The sequence below is a fragment of the Helianthus annuus genome, chromosome 7 (assembly GCF_002127325.2).
Source record: "Helianthus annuus cultivar XRQ/B chromosome 7, HanXRQr2.0-SUNRISE, whole genome shotgun sequence".
Classification (NCBI taxonomy): Eukaryota; Viridiplantae; Streptophyta; class Magnoliopsida; order Asterales; family Asteraceae; genus Helianthus; species Helianthus annuus.
The window spans coordinates 143,539,891-143,560,202 of NC_035439.2; the positions used below are offsets into that span (position 1 = coordinate 143,539,891).

Sequence of the window (20,312 nt, forward strand, 5' to 3'; positions counted from 1 at the left end):
TCATATCATATGGTTTTTATCATCAAAAAGACTGAATTTTCATATGAGTTAACTTATAACCATGCTTTTCCAATAATAACCCAAAAAACTACACCGTTTAACTTTTAACACATTGTTTCATTAGGCTAGAGGGTGTGGTGGCGCCACCCCTGCCAACTCAGCCACTATAGCGCCCTTAAGGGCTCCATCACCACACCCTTCATTTTAAGAGGGGGGCGCCATAGGTGAGGCGCTAGCATGGTAACGAGAAGGTTAAAGTGTTCAGGTGGGGCCCACAACTTGTAAACCAATCAATTTTTTTTTTAATTTTGTTAATAGGGGGACTTCATCCACACCCTACAAATTAAAGGGGTGCTCCATCGCTGACGTGGATCTACGTGGATCCTACGTGGACTTGATAAAGCCCCATGGGGCTCCAACCACACCCTATAGCCTTAGGGTGTAAGGGGTGTCATAATATGAGGAAATTTTTCACTCACCCAATCATAATGTGCCATGTCACTTCCTCTCTTCTCCTATTACCCAAAAATCGTAAGAGATGGTTTCCCCTCATGCCATGGGGTAAACAAATTTTGTTAAACTACCTAATTAATAAATGAAACATAATTTTAACAAAATAAAAGTACATTAAATTAAAAAACATTAAATTAAACTAACTAAAATTACATTAACTAAACTAAAAAAATATTACATAAAATTAAACCTACTAAAAAAATAAAACCATAAAAAATTTAGAAACTACATGGCCATCCATATTTTTTTCGAACTCGCGTTCTCGGGCTAGTGTGATTTCCAACATCCCCGGTGGAACATTGTTGTATGACCTGTTAAACGTCTCCAGATCCTTATCAAACCTAATTGATCTCAACATCTCTCGATGTTCATCCGCCAACTCGATATATTTTTCCTCCCGTTTCTTTTTGATTTCCACTAACTCTTGTTTCATAAATTTGTATTCTTGGAGCTTGTCGGACATACCAACTGACCTTTCGCTCGACGTTGCGGGTCCTTTATCTTTTTTCTCTTTCTTTTTTTGCCTTGTTGGAGATGGGTCTACGTTTATGTCGGGTATATCACTAGGGTAGTTACCCGAATCCGATGACTCTCTTTTTTTCCCCGAACTACCACTATCCTCACCCACCAATGGTACTGGGGCCCATTTCTCATGCTTTCTTACCACCTCCCACGCCTCAATATGAGAAAAGCCACCTGAATGTTGTTTTTGGTAATCTTTTAGCGCTTGTTTCATAACATGAGCATCGTCACTTCCGCTAGAACGTAAACGATCCTATAATAAAAATATAAATTATATTAATGTAAAAATAAGAATATATTTTAGGGTAAAAAATAAAAAGTATGTAAACGTAAAAAATTATACAGCTTGATGCAAAAAACCGTTGAATAAGTTCAACTTTGCTTGCATAGCTTTCCATTTCGGACAGACTTGATGAACGGTCCGTGAGCTTCCTCCAACGGTTGCATTGTAGTGTGTGAGAACTTTCTTCTAAAAACCTTTCGATTTTTGGGCATTTCCTTTTTTCTTGTTAAGACTACAATGCACATACACCATCGCTAAACCCTCTTCTTGTTTTTTCTTCCATCTTTGCGGATCCGCCCTACCCCCTTTTCCTTTCCCTTCATGTTCAACTTCTTCTTCACCTTCAAGGTTTTCCTCTTCGTCGACTTCTTCATCTTCGTCTAAGTGTTGAGTATCGAGTACAAATTATTCATCTTCGTTGTCATCGTATATGAGAAGCATGTGTTTAACATTATCTCTTGGATATTGAGACGGTGGACTCCGATAAGCAAACGGGTCAAAAGCGTTTTGGGCTTCCGTAGGATACTCGTACACACCCGGTGCAACCATCGTGGGACTTTGTGGTAATGAAAAAAACTGTGGTGGATAGTTGGGTTGGGGTTGGGTGTTGTAAAAACCCGTTTGTGGAAAAAATGTGGTGGGAAGTTGGGTTGGTACACAATAGATCCACCTCGTCTACTTTGCGAGCCGCGCCCCCTCGCATTCGAACCGGAATCCGATACTTTTTTCTTTTCATGACCCTTGTTTTGTCTATCCATGGTATGCATCTGAATTGGTAAATTGGGTGAAAAATGGAATGTTTAACATGGTAAAATGGAATGTTATAATTATAAAGGTATTTAATGTTTTTTTTTAAACCATAAACGGTCATATAGCCGTTTAAAGCACAACGGTCAAGTCCCCAACGGTCAAATCAAGCCAAACAATCAAGTCCCCGCATGTGGCATATATCCCCTGCTTTGAACCAGGGCCGGCCCAAGCCTAAGAATTTTGAGGCTTGGGCTTTAGGCCTCTAAATCAATAGGGACTCTAACTTAAAAAAATTATATATGATATTTAGGTTAAGTTGAATTTATCTTTATATGTACAAAAAAATATATATAATTCCAAAATAAAAAATAAAAAAATAAATTAACTTCGCCAACAATAAATCTTTTGTTATGTTTTGCCTTTTGTTTTTTTAAAAAAAGGCTCAAATTTTTAATTTGCTTTAGGCCACCAAAATGGTTAAACCGACCTTGCTTTGAACCATACCCACACGACAAATTAGGGGATACGGAGTGGGGGTCGGCAAACCAATGCCAATAAACTTTGCCGATCAAAGTTTCACCATTTCGGTGATTGTTTGCCGATGCGGCGAAGGAGGAAGAAGAGAGAGGAGGGTAGTGTGAGGTGGGGTCCATTCCAATCTCAACTAATCACATTTTTTTCCTTTTTTTTATTTAAAAAGTTTACCACTTCACTAAATGTCTAAACCATTGCCAACACTTTTCACCAAAGTTTAAACATTTTTCTCTGATTGACGTGGCACACTCTCATTGGTTGATTTTTTAGTTTGCCACTCTCAATTGTTTAACCACTCCTTACACCCTCTTATGTGAGCGGTGGTGTTCCCCAAGCGACAAAAGGGCTTACCGCAACCCCTTACCGCTTCCAACCTTTACACCCTTATCTTCTGCCTATACTGCATGTCACTCTATTGCAGACTATCTGAGATAGCTACAACCTAACGACTTAAGGTGAGGACACGTGTATCTCCAAAACCCACTTCGTCACCCTTACCACCACGTCATCATACCACGTGCCAACATGCATGCTAGTATCTTCTCTACTATACACATACTTATGTACTATATATATTCACCAAAATTACATGCATGTTAGCACCCTCAATTGTACAACACAACTTAACAACTTAAGTTAAAAGAGTGAACAAAATGGCATCACAACAGGGACAACAAACACGCAAAATTCCGGAACAGGAGAAGAAGGATCTCGACCAACGAGCAGCTAAAGGCGAGACCGTTGTTCCGGGTGGTACTCGTGGCAAATCTCTTGAGGCTCAAGAACGTCTTGCTGAAGGTATATGCTTATTTAGTTAAATTTACATACGTATTGGGGATGGCCGTTTGATATTTAGCAAACGGCAACCCGAATATTTAGGGGCCCATGATTTGACATACATATTTGAATAAGATTAAGGGGCCTAGAGGTGTACAAATCCCTTTAAAAAAGGGTCCGGTTTTAACCGGACCGGAAATGGTTTCTAAAATAGCGGTTCGGTTTTTAACTGGTTTTACATGGTGGGCAGTCGAACTGGTACTAGTAGATTCGGTAAGCGATTTGGGACAAAAAACGTTTTTTTAACTGGTTTTGAAGATCAGTAATACTAACCGGTATGCAAACTGCCAGTTCGGGTTGAAACTGGTTTCTTTTTCTTTTTCAAAAAAGAAACGGTATGGGACAAAAAACGTTTTTTTAAACTGGTTTTGAAGATCAATAATACTAACCGGTATGCAAACCGCCAGTTCGGTTCGGGTTAAAACTGGTTTTTTTTTTTTTTTTAAAGAAGCGGTAAAAAAACCGGTTTCGGTCATAAACCGATTTTTTTAACACCTACAAGGGGGCCATGATTTAAAAAAAAAGCGGTAAAAAAAAACCGGTTTCGGTCATAAACCGATTTTTTTAACACCTACAAGGGGGCCATGATTTAAGATGAAGTATCGGAGCTCGTGATTTAACATAAAGTACCTCAAACGGCCGCAGTTTGATTCAAGCGCAAACCCGTCGTTCTACGACTAGTGGCGAAGCTTGAGATCTCCGATTGGGGGTCGAAAACGTTTATACCCAAAAATTTCTATAGAACGGGGGTCGAAAACGTGTATACTCAAAAAATTCTATACGAAAGCTACATACCTGAGCGAAAAGTTCGGGTCTGGCACACACCCCCTCCCCCCTCTTCTAACCTACGCCCCTAGCTATGACGGTGTGGGTAGAGTCCACCCTTTCAGTAGCTTTTTTGCGAATTCACATTAGTTTATTTTATAGTTGTAGTGATGCATAATAATATATGCATGTACTTAATTTTGTGTTTGGTGGTGGTGAAGGGCGGAGCAAGGGAGGACAAACGAGGAAAGACCAGCTGGGAACTGAAGGGTACAAGGAGATGGGGAAAAAGGGCGGTCAGACCACCGGTGACAAGTCGGCTGGTGAGCGAGAGGAGGAGGAGGAGGAGGACTAGATAGTCAATAGTGGTGTGATGGTGTTTGCATGTACGATGATGTTAATTTCCATGTTTTATATATGTGTATGTACCTGTAGTATGGTTTAGCTCGTGTTTCATGTTTTGTTGGTCGTTTTGGTATCTTCTTTAGTGCATGTACGACTAGTAGTCCTATGATGATGTGATGTGATTTGCATATGTTGATATAATGGTAAGTACAAGTTTTATCTATCTATCTTTTCTTTCGGCTAGAGTTTACAAAATGTGTACGGATGACAATAATAAGCAACTTATATTTTTCCATACAAGCTTATTATGTGACTATTGCCCAATAAGGCAATAAGTAAGTGAGCCAATAAATAATAGCCGGTTATGCTGTAACAACTATTGTGACAACAATATTCTTTTACCGAATAAATAAAAATAAGTAAGTATTAGGAGCCAATAAATAAATAACCGGTTTAATGAGAAAAGCACCAAAATAGCCTCTTTGATCAATAGAATTATGAAAATAGTCTCGACTCGACCTTTTTGAATAACCCTTCATCTCCTGTGTTGCGCGATCTTCGCCCGGACGACACGTGTCTAGTGAACATGCCTATTCTGATTAGTGGTGCACAAATCGGGTTTTTTTTTAAAAAACGGGTTTCGGGTAGGATCGGGTTCGGGTAGGATCGGGTTTTTTTAAAACCGGGTCGGGTCCGGGTCGGGTTTTCTACCAAAAATGTATACCCTGTATACCGGGTTCGGGTCGGGTTTTATAAAACCCGGGTATTATAATACCCAATTTCCGGGTTCGGGTCCGGTTCGGGTATTCATCGGGTATCAAACATAACTCTCATACATAGACATCAAATCTATTGATAAACAGAGGCACAATTTATAAACAGAGGCACAATTTATAGTTCTTCATGTGGTTATTCTTGAACTTTATAAACAGAGGCACAATTTATTAAATACAAAAACTAATAATGATATTAAACAAACAAAAAAAATAGAAGGGCCAACATATATTGGCATATTTGTTTCCACTTGTAATGAAATATACTAAATAATTAAGTAGCGGTGGCAAATATCATTAGAAACCTAATATTTAAACAAGATTACATTAAAGTGCATACATAATTTTGTTAAATCATAAGAACTAGAAATCTTAATGCATACATAATTAAACAAGATTACATCAAAATCAGGTTTTTTTAAAAACCGGTTCCGAGTATTTATAAAACCCGGTTACGGGTTCGGGTATTTATAAAACCGGGTTTCGGGTATAAACCGGGTATAAAAAAAAACCGGTTCTGGGTTCGGGTTTTAGATCAAATATGCATACCCGGTCCCTACCCTACGGGTAGGGTCGGGTTCGGTTTCGGGTATAAAAAACCCGGGTTTTATAATACCCGGTTCCGGGTTTTTTTTCGGGTCCGGGTCTGGGTTCGGGTTTTTTGTGCGCCACTAATTCTGATAACTTTCCCCCGGTTTAATTCAATCATGTTATGGTTCCCAGAATTGGGAGTCCATTGTCCTTTTACCCTATCTATCCTATTCTAATAAATAAAGATCTTGGGTTGCCACTTGGCACCCTTGACAATCCATAAATTTGGAGGGAAAATTTTCTAGAATTTTTACATTTTTTTATTTAATAATCTAATTATTATCTCAACATTTATTAAATCAATTCCTAAAAATAAGGAAAATTGTTGGCAACCATTATTCACATCTATTCTTTACGTCATTTTAGGAGTTCATATTAATATTACACATAAATAAAAAAATCCATAAACCATATTCGGTGAAGCATATTCCTTTGACCTTTTCTATTCTTCAGTAAACTTTATCATAATCTTAATTTTAATATGTTAATATATTGTGTTCCACACAATACCCGTACCAAAAAGTAGTTCAAACAAAAAATATTTTTATACATTCTAAAATTTTAATTTTAATATACATAAATTCCACAATACCCCTATCAAAAGTTAAAATTTTAATTTTAATAGTATACTTTTCTATTCTTCAGAGCATCTTCCCCTTTGACTCCCCACTTCCCCTTTGGCATTCTTAATCGGAGAGTTAGGGCCAACAATCACTCCTCAATCATAAATGTAATAGTAAAATTGAATCCTGCGGTCGACTTCTTCGGATTAAGGTGTTCCTCTTTTTCATCGATTTTGGTTACAGATACATTTCAAATTCAAATCCACATTCTTCAGCTTTTAATCCCGCTAATGGAGTTATATATATGTGATCGGTGTTACTATCTAATTCTCCACTGCATACGGCTTCTCTCAATTGCGAGTATTAGCTTCAATTTCAGGTTAGTTTTTTATTTTATTTGATCAGCTTTCAGATCTTCTTTTATTTTCGTTCGTACTGTGATACAACCGTGTATGATAATTTGGTTCACCAACTGTTTGATAATATTCTCCAGTGAACAATATTGCATGTTGTGGTGGTTCGGCTTTTGATTTGTCCCCCATTTCCCCCTACCACATTTGTTTCTGTAATCTAAGAGTGCTCTTCTTGTTGTATTTTGCAGTAGAGGTTGTTTACAGTTAGAGCGTATAAGCTCTATGTTCGTGGCATATAATGACATTAGTAAATCATATGTTTCGTTCTTATCATATGTTCAACTGCTTACAAATTGGTTTACATACTACACTTTTGGTCCAAAAGATTCCATTCTTCGTGTTGTTTGGGAAGTTGATATAATTCGACACAAGAACGTTACCGTCATATTATTTGGTAGGGTGGTTAATGTGTATTCATGAATCACTGATAACAGGCTAAAAATTGAAATCGATGTGATTTCGGGTTTTTATAGTTTTTAAATTTATGTTTGTTATTGGTACAATCATTTTGAATTTGTGTTTCTTATTGGTATGATTATTCAACCCGTGATACAATTTTATGAATTTTATCGTTTTATTGTCCAACATGCTTCATTAATTTACTTTTTTTAACATCCACAGTTCAATGACTTTAAATAAAGTTACTCTCATCAGTGACCTTGATGTGTTACTCGAAAGCTACAAACTCAAAAGGTAAAAGTCGGGATTCCTGTGATACTGCTAAGAAATATTGATCAGAAAAGTGGTTTATGTAATGGATCTAGACTGCAGGTGTTGTCATTGGGTAATCGTGTTATAGAAGCGCGAATCATATCTGGAAGTAACATTGGCCATCGTATTTATATTCCAAGAATGAGTTTGACACCTTCAGACAAAAGAATTCATTTCAAGTTTCGAAGAAGACAATTTCCGCTTGCCGTATGTTTTGCAATGACAATAAATAAGAGTCAAGGGCAGTCACTGTCGAAGGTTGGTTTGTTTCTGAGACAACCAGTTTTCACACATGGTCAATTGTATGTTGCGTTATCCAGAGTCAAAAGTAGAGAAGGGTTAAGGTTATTAATTTTAGATAAAGATGGTAAAGTTACCAACAAAACAACAAATGTTGTATACAAAGAAGTCTTTCGAGATTTGTAAGTTATAGGTGTTACCATTACTTTTTTTAACTTATTGTTTTTTTAATAGAAGTTTTTATTTATGCCAATTTTGAGTTGTATCTAATCTCATAATTTTGTTTTACATTCCCAAAATTTAATACTTTTAGTTTATGTTTGTTATTGGTACGATCCTTTTGAATTTATGTTTGTTATTTCTATGACCATTCAACTTGCGTTACAATTTTATTAATTTCATCATTTTTGTTGTTCAATCCGTGTAATACACGGGTTACTAACCTAGTAAGTAACAATTGTAAGCCCAATATTCTTTTACCCAATAACTAAGTTACCGACCCGTGTACCAACTTTTACCAAATCTCTTGACAGCCCAATATTCTTTTACCCGATAAATAACTATTGTGAGGCAAAGTTCTTTTGCCCAATAACCAACTTGTATAATTAAGTAGCAATTGTGTTACGAGCCAAATCTTCAAAGGGCGTTTTGCTTGGGTTTACTAGCTAGTCTGGGATTTTACCAAGGACCATCTAAGTGGATTAAGGTGTGTGTGCTTAGCAGACGTCTATCTGGCAAACACACCACTGGTCGAGAGCTGTTACCGCTTTTCGGATGAGTCTTGACAGGACGAAACTAGTGACCCAAATCAAGAGCGAGGTGGATTGGTTTATCCCGTGACAACCAGGGACGCCCATTGTAACCATTGCGACTTGTGAGCCTAATAATCTTTACCCAATTAAAAAATTGTAATAACTATTTGATACTTTTTGCGTAAGTTTAAAATATTATATTAAACTTCTAAATATTTATTGCTATCTATCCACCTAATGTTTAATTGAACCCGCTTAATACAACCTACCATTGTCTTAAAACAAGGTCTCAGAGGCCGAGTACTATCTGAGTAATCGCTACAAAATATAAACAAATTGATTTATATTTATTATTTTTCTTCTTTAGTGTTATGTAAATTCAAACCTTAAACATAAAATATAGAAACCCATTTTGAACTAGTTTTTTATTAGAAAAGTCTAGGAATGGAAGAACATGTATGACAAGTTGTTCAAATCTCAAGGACCTTTTCAATCGTCACCTTTGATGCCGGATTTTGATTGGGTTTCTATATAACAAAAACGAATAGGCCCATACTCATGACATTTTGAGTACGACCAAACTCACGGGCTTAATTTGTTCAATATTGAATTATGAATTTTATATTGAACTTGTACTATTCTTGTATCACACTTTACTCCTTCAACAGTCAAACGATTAATTTAATTAAATAGTCATTAACCAGAAAGAGACTTTAGTGGTAAAGCTAGAGTTTATATGTGTTTATATATATTTTTTGTAGAGAGTTCAATTGGAAAGAATTTTTTTTAAGAAAAAAGAAAGTTTTAATCAATAAGAATGTTTCATTTTACTTTATTTAATATTTGCATTTAGTTTTGTTATAAGGGTATATTGGTAAATTTACATAGATTATTAATTTGTATTTTTCATCTTTAATAACTAAATAAGTTAAAGTTGTATAACTCCTTTTCAAAATATATGTATTTTTTCAAATTAAAAATAACTTAATTTAAAGTGTAGAATAAATTACTAGGTGTGTAGGATAAATTACGAGTTGTGTAGGATATATTTCGAAGTGTGTAGGATAAATTTCGACGTGTCTAGAATAAAATTATATAATGTGCAGGGTATATGTACGAAATTTTTCATATGTGTAGGTTTTGTAGATTATATGTAGGATAATTAATGGTTAGTTGAATAATTAATTAAAGAGAAAAATAATGAGATGAGTTATAAATAAATTAGTATTTTACTAGTATGTCCTTTCTTCTTTCAATAATTTTCTTCTCATTTGATCGTCCTCTTATTTTTTAATAACTAATTTTTCAAACAATTACAAAACGAGGTCAAGATAAAGGTTGTGGATTCCATATTTGAATTACACTGAACCACATATAAGCTAAGAAGATACTTAATCAACCAACAACTCAAACGCTTATAATAATTATTACAAGAGTATGCAAGTGCATATCATAAACCCTTGTAGATATGTATTTAACTAAGATAAAAATTGCATCCTCTTCTTGCGAGAATGGCTAGCTTCGAAAACCTTCGTAAAACTAAAGCATCAATTGAAAACTACACGTCGCGCCAAGAAAATGTCGAATACGATAAGATTGTTGTTTTAACTTTACATAATGATACTTACTGATTTATGCTCAAAGTATAAGCGTATATTGTTCTAAAGGAAATGTTCATGACACTATAAAAAAATCTCGATTGGGTCCCTTTTGCTTTTGATACATTTGGCTCCCTAGCGCCAGAAGCTATCCATTTCTTGACTAGGGTCCAACAGGTCATCCACAGCAATTGTTGGGTTTGTCTTTGTAAGGTTAGTGTTTGTAATTCAGAAAGGGGTGGCGACGCAGCTTGTTGCCCGTCTACCTTCTGTTTTGATGTAACTTGACAAGTTTTTTAGTGAAATATAAACCGAAGAAAAAAAAAATCTGATTTGAACATGATAATGCGATTAGTAGACTTTTATCAAGAACAAATGAAACAAGTGGATGCCAATTTAGAGGCAGCCGAAATGTTGGGGAATACGTACAAAATCACAAATTTTGGAACCATATCAAACTAGTTGGGCCATAGAAATTGTCAACGCCATTTTTTGACCAATCTGTGGTCAATTTGGATGATGCCGGTTATTCAACAAATTACCACATCATTGACCCGATCTTATGACTAACTGCCACCACATAACCACCATTGCAACGCATCAAAAGACAATAATTAATTTATAGTATAATTTACTTTCTAGCATCAATAATATCTTTTATTTAAAAAAAAAAGAAAGAAAAAAGTGGAAAACAAAAGGAGAGGATGAGGTTTTATGTTAGCAACCACAATATGTAAGCTAATTGCTTTGAAGGATTTTACATGTATAGTTCTCTCTGACCGGCCGGCTTCCTGTTTGCTCGACGATGTCGACGTAAATCACCTAGCATGCGAGGTCTTATCGGTACACACTGAGTTTGTGTTCCTGGATTTTACCTTTCATCCTAGATTGGCTTTCGGACATATCCATTCGCGACAGATTTTGCGGCTACGGTTTCTTCGTCTTCTTCCTTCTTTCTTGGTCTATGGCTGTAAGGATAACTAAGTTTTATGTGGCAAACATCCCCGATGGATGTCGTCCATGGGATTTGGCCACCTTTCTGGGCAACTACGGTGAGATTGCCGGCTCTTTCATTGCTAGGAAGAGATCTAAAGAAGGGCTGAAGTTTGGCTTTGTCAGCTTTAAGGGGGTTAAGGACTGGAAAGAAATGGAACGGAACCTTCAGGGCCTCAGCTTGGGAGGTTATAAACTCAAGATTAACATCGCTAGATTTGCCAGGGAGAATGACATGGGGGAGGAGCATCGCCGCCCTGCAGAGAAGCCACATTCTTTCTCGAGACAGGGAGACTTGAATATGGAAGGTCACAGGAAGGATGCTTTTTTAAGGAGTGGCTGTTCGTTTTCAGCGGCCTTGATGAACAATGTTAACACGAGTTCGAAACTGGACGTCCCTGAGCTAGGTAATGATAAGACGGTGGAAGTTCACAGTGAGACAAGTGCATTCTTCGACATGCAAGGCAGAGCGGTGGTGGGAAGAGCCAAGGACGTTGAGAGTCTGATCAACCTGAAGGTTAACCTCAACTCGGCTGGTATTAACGGTTTCAAACTTTTTTATCTCGGGGGCCTTAACATGATGATATCTCTGGAGGATGACATTGATGCGTCTGTATTAGTTCTGAATGTCAACCTTTGGAAGGAATGGTTCGATTGTCTTGATATTTGGTCCGGTCAGACGTTGGCTTATGAGAGATTGGCCTGGCTGAAAATTTACGGTGTTCCTCTTCACTTGGCTGAAAACAAAGTTTTCAATGACACTGCTTCCTTGTTCGGGAAAGTCATTAAGGGGTCTCAACTCTCTCCTGAGGATTGGGATCTTTCTTTTTCTGTAGTCGGTGTGTTGGTGGATCAAGGAGCTAGAATCTCTGAATCGGTTTCAATCGTTTGGAAAAATAAGAAATTCAAGATTTGGGTATCGGAAGAATCTGAAGACTGGATTCCTGACTGTATGTTTGAAGAGGAAAGGGTGAAGAAGGTGCATGTAATGGACGAGCAGGCAGGTCAGAACGTAGAGGATGGTATAGAGGGAGAGGAAAGTTCGGACGAAGAAGAAGAGGGAGTTCCGGTGAGATCGGAAGATGTCAGGGACGGGAATGAGGTGCCGGATGGTCATCCTCCGGCGACGGAATACCAACAGTCGGATGCTTTGTTTAATGGCGGCGGTTCAGGTCTGGATAAGTGTGTCGATGCATGTGGGAATAATGGTGCTCCCAATTCCAAGGAAGGAGGGGAACCGGATAATCGTGGTGGGGACCATTGGGTTCCCAAGGAGGTTAATTGTTCTTCTTTCAATGGTAATTATTTTAATATGGGTAGGCCCACTTTACAAGTTAGAAGGCATAGGCCCAGGAGCAAAAAACAAGCATGTGGGCCCAATGCTAGCCCATCTTCGGATCCAAGGCCAAGGAAGCGTATTAGGGAAAACCAGGAATTCTCTTTTGATCTGAATTATGTCGCTGGAGTCAGCTGCCAGAACTCCCCTTCGAAGAGTGACGGGAGCGAAGCTAGTACGAATCGGATCATGGGGCATGAGGTCGATCAGGCTCGTCAAGTTCATACGGATTCTTTATCTCAGAACCCAGTAGCCGGTGCTTCGAGATCGGAAGACAGGGGCGACCAACAGAACTTTGAGGTAAGTGATAATCATTCTATGTCTTTTCACGAAGAAGTCAGGGATACGATAAATTTGGGAAAAGTTGTGGGAGTTGATTTGGGAAACCACATTGATCTGGTTAATGAGACTGTCAGGAAGGAAGGAATGAATGTTGTGGAACCATGAATTTCATGTCTCTTAATCTTAGGGGTATTGCTGGGGAGGCGAAAGCTGTTTGGGTCAGGAATTTACGGGTGTCTAACAAAATCAGTATGATTGCTTTTCAAGAAACTATGGTCAATTCTGTTCAAAGATCTTTGATTTCGAAATATTGGGGCAACAATAATTTTGAATATGTTTGTTCGGCTTCGGAGGGTTTATCGGGCGGTCTAGTTTGGATTTGGGATCCTAAGATCTTCAAGCTGGAGTCCAGTATTCAACAGAGATATTATATTTTGTTAAAGGGTTCGGTGGTCGGAAGCGGGGAGCCGATCAATCTTATCAATGTGTATGCTCCCCAAAATACGGCGTCAAAACTGCAGTTATGGGGAGAGCTCTCGAACATTATTGACCACTCGCTGGGGAAGTGGGTTATTGTTGGGGATTTTAACGCGGTCAGATATAGTGAAGAAAGGAAGCGTTCGAAATTCAAACCGGTGTGTGCTTCAAACTTTAATAACTTTATTGATGATAACGGGTTGATTGAGTATCCGATGCAAGGAAGGAAATTTACGTGCATAAGAGAGAATGGTAAGAAACTAAGCAAGTTAGACCGTTTCTTGGTGTGCCCGGATTTTTTTAATAAGTGGCCCTCCGCATGTGTTAGAGCGGTGTCCAATCGTTTTTCCGATCACTGCCCTATTTTTTTAGAGTTGGTCAGTCTTAATTACGGCCCTCGGCCGTTTAGAGTCTACAATTCTTGGATTGGGAAGCAAGGATTTGAGGAGTCTGTTCAAGCGGCAGTTGAGGGTATGCAGCATTTTGACCCTCCTGATTCCTTCCTTATGACCAAATTTGCTCGGATCAGGGAGGCTCTTAAAGCATGGAGAGATGAGTTCTTGGAAAAGGAGAGGGAAAGTGAATCTTTGGCTCTTTCTGAGATGGAAAAATTGGAATTAGAAATGGAATTGAGGGAGCTTTCGGAAGAAGAAAAATGGGTTTTGTCGGAAAATAGGAAAATTATTAAAGAGATCGACGACAGAAAAAGAGCAGACATTAAACAAAAAGCGCGATTAAAGTGGGCCATTGACGGTGACGAGAACTCAAAATTTTTTCACGCTATGGTCAACAATAGGAAAGCATCGAACAACATCCATGGCCTTTCTATCGAGGGGGAGTGGTGCACCAAACCGGTTAGAGTTAAAAAAGAGATCTTTAATTTTTTCCGGGACAAATTCAAAGAAAGCAATATGCAAAGGCCGCCGTTACAGTGCAATAATATTAAAAGGATTTCTATAGAGGAAGGTAATATGTTAGTTGAGCCGTTTTCTGAGACTGAAATCAAAAATGCTGTGTTCGAATGCGGTGACGATCGGGCCCCTGGCCCGGATGGGTTTAACTTCAGATTCATTAAACACTTTTGGGAAATTTTCAAAGAGGATTTTAATAGAATTTTTGATTGGTTTTTCAATCATGGTGATATTAGTGATGGTTGTGGTGCGTCTTTCATTGCTCTAATTGCCAAAATTCCGGACCCGGTGTCGCTCAATAACTATAGGCCAATCAATTTGATCGGAGTGATTAGTAAGGCGATCTCTAAAGCTTTGGCGAATAGGATGAGATTGGTCCTGGAGGGTGTTATTTCGGACTCCCAATCGGCTTTCCTTAAAGGCAGGTACATCCTAGACGGTCCCCTAATCATCAATGAGATCATTTCTTGGATTAAAAAGAGTAAGAAGAAAGCGTTTTTTCTTAAGATAGATTTCGAAAAAGCGTACGATAACGTAAATTGGAACTTTGTGTTAAGTATTTTATCCCAAATGGGATTTCCGGAGCGGTGGTGTAAGTGGATAAGGGGTATTCTCAAATCTGCGTCTTCGTCGGTCCTTGTTAACGGGGCGCCTACGTTTTTATTCAGATGTGGTAAGGGTATGAGGCAGGGAGATCCGCTCTCGCCCTTCCTTTTTCTAGTGGTTATGGAGGCTTTGTCGTGTATGATCAATAGTGCCAAAAATGCTGAATTAATAAATGGCATTGTCACTCCTAACGAAGGGCCGTCCTTGTCCCATCTTCTTTACGCGGACGATTCTATTGTTATGGGTGAATGGGCAAAATCTGAAGTGGTTAATATTGTGAGAGTGTTGCGTTGTTTCTACATTTGTTCAGGCCTTAAAATCAACATTGACAAGTCCAACCTTTATGGTATCGGCGTGGAATCGAACGAAGTTTCAGAAATGGCTAATGTGGTGGGTTGTAAGTCAGATTTTTTTCCTTTTAAATACCTTGGTCTAAAGGTTGGGGCGAACATGAATCGGATCACCAATTGGCAACCGGTGTACGATATCTTTCGCAATCGGCTGGCTAGTTGGAAATCTCATCTGCTCTCGATTGGTGGAAGGGTTGTTATTATCAAATCCGTGTTGGAAAGTTTGCCGTGCTATTACTTCTCTTTGTACAAAGCCCCGAAGAAGGTTATCTCAGATTTAGAGTCAATGGTGAAGAAGTTTTTATGGGGAGGATCGACTGAAGAAAAAAAGATGCACTGGGTTAAATGGGGATTGGTGTCGACGCCTAAAAAAGAGGGAGGTTTGGGTCTCAACAAGCTTTCCGATATTAACCTTTCTCTTTTGTCTAAGTGGGGGTGGCGGTTTAAAACGGAGAGCAACAGTTTATGGCGAAAGGTTATCGACGCCTTACACGCAACTCGGGTTGGGTGGGATGGTTTTCCGATTAAGAAATCCTTGAATGGTGTTTGGAAGAATATTGTAAAGGTGCTGAATTGTGTCAAAGTTGGGGACCTCGCTCTTAAAAACCACATTAAGGGAGACATCGGGAATGGAAACAGTATATCGTTCTGGTTGGATTCTTGGATCACGGACCAGCCCCTCAAGGTTCTTTTTTCGGATCTCTTTCGCTTGGAGGCTGTTAAAAAATGTATTGTTGCTGACCGTGTTATAAGTAATGGGTCGGATGCTCAATTCTCGTGGAACTGGAAGGAAGACCTGGCGGTTTTAGGCTTGTCTGATCGATTTTTGCAGCTCAGCGATTTGGTGGCGCAGGTTCGGTTAGTTGACAGAGCAGATAAGTGGACTTGGTCCCCTCAGCACGACGGTAGCTTCTCTGTCCGATCGGTCAAATCTTTGCTTAATTCTGTTAGGACCTCGGACAATAATTTCGTCATGGAATGGTGTGATTGGCTCCCGGATAAGTGCAACATTCACATTTGGAGAGCGGAAAAAGAAAGAATCCCAACTAGGCTCGCCTTAAGGAAAAGGAACGTTTTTTTCGAAGTCTCAAGTTGCCCACTATGCTCCTCGGCTGATGAATCGGCTGAACATCTGTTCACTGCTTGTTCTACTTCCGCGGTTGTTTGGAACGGTATTAGTATATGGTGCAAAATCCCTTTCATTTATGCATTCACGATTCAAGATCTTCTCGAACTCCATAAGACTCTTTCAGTTTCGGTCAAAAAAAAGGAGGCTATTCACGGAATCGTCATCTTAGTTTGTTGGTGTCTCTGGCGCGCGAGAAATAAGTTCATTTTCGAAAATATCCCGGTCAGGATTGATAGGATTTTGAGTGAAGTTAAAGCCTTAGGTTTCTTATGGTTTTCTAACAAATCTAGATATAAAGGTATTAGATGGGAAGAATGGATGCCCTTTGTAAATATGTAAGTTGTTTGTTGTTTGGGGTCGGCCCGGTTTGGGTCGGCTTGGTGTGAATGAAGTTTACTTTTCAAAAAAAAAAAAAAAAAAGGTTTTATGTTAGCGCTTTTAGTTTATGTTTAAAGGTTTTTGACCGTTGACAAGATCTGGTCCTGTATGTATAACCTTTTCATGCAAACCCCATGCATGAATATTACCCCCACCACACATGTCCAGCGCGTCTCTACAACTTACAACTTTAAGTCATATAATTAACGGAACCGCTACCTTACTGATTCACACGTAATTAAGAAGCGCGTGAATATAAATAACAAATATTTTCATTAATTTATATCATCTTTCAATCTAAACCGTTACCGTTGATGAATAATTGAATATCGCTTTCTATAACTCCCTCTTTTGTGTCATTGTGTGACAATGTGTGTGTATATATATGCACATGAAGAAAGCAAACACCAAATTCATATTCATAATTAAGTTAAATCACAAATTTTCTCATTTTCAAGTATTTTACGAATAAATTCTACGCATAGCAAAGCTATTGTTAGGGTCTGATAACATGCACAGTACAGTTGTAGTAACAAATTCGCCGGTGTTCTCATCATCACCGATGTTTCGTCAACCGATGATATCACCATCGCGCTCTCTTCATTCACTATCATCTCCATCCACTCCTGTTCGAAATCATACGAGTGGATACAAGGAAGGACCGATTATCGGTTGTGATTCGAATTTGTCTACTTCTTTGCTTTCAAAGAGAAAGAGGCCGGCAAGGATTCAGATTCCGCTTGTACCGTTAAGTTTTGTGGATGAGGTTGTTAAGCCGGATGATGATGTGGCAGAGATGGAAGAGGAAGGTGAGGAGTATGGTGTGTATTGTAAAAGAGGGAAGAGAAGATTTATCGAGGATCGATACTTCGCCGATGTTGATTTCCAAGGAGATTCTAAACAGGTATAACTTTATTTGATCGTTAAATATCAACAACGCGTTTTGTGTGTAATGATGGTTGGGAAGAATTTTTTTTTTTTTTTTGAACGGCAAGTTAAGTGTGCTGGGTGGAAGTAGTACTAGGATGATTTACCTCCTCTATTAGGGTAAATAAAAACAAATTCGTGATCTTCTGGTTAGAAAAACAGACAATATTGGTGATACGATATGCCCGATTTTACAAATATTGTTGGTGAAATAATGTATTTTCAACATAGAGGATAACTCCTAAAAATCTCTTTATTCTAAGATATTACAAATATATAATTATAAAAATAAATATATAACTACATTAATACAATCATTTCTAGATATATCTCTTATAGTACTTATTTTTTGTCTTTTTAATTACAGGCTTTCTTTGGAGTTTTTGACGGCCATGGTGGATCAAAGGCTGCGGAATTTGCAGCGAAAAATCTGCATAGAAACATAATGTCGAAAGTAGCAAACAAATCATGTGAAGATGAAACTAAAGAAGCTGTTAGAGAGGGATATCTCGAAACAGATTCGGAGTTTTTAAAAGAAGATGTGAATGGTGGTGCTTGTTGTGTAACGGCATTGATTCGCAAAGGCAGCCTTATAGTCTCTAATGCGGGTGACTGTCGCGCTGTTATGAGCCGAGGTGGAGTGGCAGAAGCCGTTACTGTTGATCATAAACCTTCAAGGAAAGATGAACAAGATAGAATCGAAAGAATGGTAAGAATTAAGAATTGAAGCATTCCTTCTTGAAAATGTAAATGTTTTAAAATGTTGTGATTTATAGGGTGGATATGTTGATTGTCGCAATGGTGTTTGGAGAATACAAGGTTCACTTGCGGTGTCAAGAGGGATAGGAGACAATCATCTCAAGAAATGGGTGATCGCGGAACCAGAAACAAGAATAATAGAAATCAGACCGGAATGCGAGTTCTTGATCCTTGCTTCTGATGGGATATGGGACAAGGTAATTTCTTTGATAACAACTTAAAACTAAAAAAAACGCGCGATAATTAAGAGTGGGTCAAAGGGGTTACTTTACTCGTTTGACCTGTTACAGATAATAACAATTATTAAGTCTAACTTCAACTAATCTATCTTTTTTACAAATTACAATCATAAGTAACTAACATACCGATGTGTCCTTTTCAGGTGAACAACCAAGAAGCGATCGACATTGTTCGTCCCTTTTGCGTGGGAACAAAGAAACCTGATCTAACTTCCGCTTGTAAGAAGCTCGTAAGCTTATCGGCGGCAAGGGGTTCTTATGATGACAAGAGTGTCATGGTCATCCGACTGCCTCATTTCATTTCATGAACATATTAAATTAGTTCAATCTAATTCTTGTGAAGCAACATCAATTGTTTAACTCATGCTTCTTCATTGTTGTTCCTAGTCTGAATTAAGTTAACCATTAATAATTTTTTTTACTTGTGTCACTCTTTTAGTGGATTATTAGTCACCAATATTACACATAAAAGATAGTATCTAAAACTATATACCACATGTAAAAATTCTCCTACAAGTGGATGCATGGAAGGATGTGCAATTTTGAAATGTATATTATAAAGTGCTTTAATATTTGAGTTGAACAAATAAATAAATGTATCCCCTTAATTTACTGACTTAGTAATGTTTTTGGGGGTCATGAAGATCAAAAGAATGTGGTGAGTCAAACAAACAAATCCAGTGGAGAACATGTCAAAAACTATGCAACTAGCCGCTTCAAATCCAAAAGCAGCCGCTTTTGATTAGCTTTATATGAAAGGAAAAGACCACACCCACCCCCCAACCATGTTGGGCCCAGGTTCAGACCGGTTGCATGGATTCAGTCATACCTGCACCGGTGGCTCATTTTGGTCACACCTGCCGTGGGCGCATATTTGGGTCATTCCTGATTAGTGGGTACCATTTGAGCTCAATATATCCACGTGGAGTTTGTCAAATTGTCCATTAGGTTGTTTGTGCAAATTTATTTACTTAATCTAAAACGATTTTCTTGACAGTTTATTGCGGGTTTCGTCCCTAAAAAAATGGCCCTGAGAGATGAAAATGACAAGATTTCAAATTTTTTGGATAAAAATAGCACATAATGGACAAAAGTCACAAAAATGGCCAAATGTCAGGGACGAAATGAAATTTACTTTTAAAACAATAAGAAAATATAATTTAGATAAACAAAGTTCGCAAACATTGCCGTAAAAATTAACAAAATGAACAGTGACTTTTAGTCTTATCCAAATTAATTAAAGCACCGACCAAGGCAGCTAAACTTTAACACACGCTTCACATTTGGTTTATTTTTATTATTCTTTTACGAAAAAATAAACGCCTATCAGGGCTGAAATTTAACTCGCTGTCCTTTTAAAATTTTAAAGTTTAGCATTCGTTTTTTACGATGTAGCTTAAAAGAGTGGCTAATTTTATCCCTTTACACATGTATTGTTTTGATTGTTTTTTCGTTGACCCTATTGAATTTTTTATGGTTTTTATGCGTCGGCTAAAACTTAACTATGCTTAGGATCTTTAGCCGTCAGCGCTTGTTTTTCTTCTTCAAATTGATATTTTCATTAGTACATCTTTGTAAAACTAAAATTCAGTGTTAATTTTGTTAAATATTTTTGTTGAAGAAATTATTCATAAGTTTTTATTATAGTGATTTTCCATTTTATGAAACACCTGGTCAACCGGATGGTGCTCGCCACTCCACTAGCTGTAAAGTAATGTATTTAACTTTTCAGTTT

General features: G+C 37.9%; 3 protein-coding genes across 3 annotated transcripts in view; all 3 read left to right on the forward strand.

Annotated features, from left to right (window-relative positions):
* The window catches only part of LOC110869003 (pentatricopeptide repeat-containing protein At4g18975, chloroplastic), a 59,655-nt gene that overhangs the window by 15,501 nt on the left and 23,842 nt on the right, over window positions 1–20,312 (forward strand). The gene's annotated exons all lie outside the window — the stretch shown is intronic.
* On the forward strand, window positions 3,203–4,774 carry LOC110869001 (10 kDa late embryogenesis abundant protein-like). The gene is made up of 2 exons (XM_022118286.2): window positions 3,203–3,400; window positions 4,426–4,774. Exons 1-2 carry the CDS (start codon window positions 3,256–3,258, stop codon window positions 4,557–4,559), a joined length of 279 nt encoding a protein of 92 aa, XP_021973978.1. The 5' UTR covers window positions 3,203–3,255; the 3' UTR covers window positions 4,560–4,774.
* Window positions 17,147–18,957, forward strand: LOC110868999 (probable protein phosphatase 2C 25). Its single transcript, XM_022118284.2, has 4 exons — window positions 17,147–17,556; window positions 17,947–18,288; window positions 18,356–18,535; window positions 18,721–18,957. The coding sequence occupies exons 1-4, from the start codon at window positions 17,164–17,166 to the stop codon at window positions 18,883–18,885; spliced, it is 1,080 nt and encodes a 359-aa protein (XP_021973976.1). The 5' UTR covers window positions 17,147–17,163; the 3' UTR covers window positions 18,886–18,957.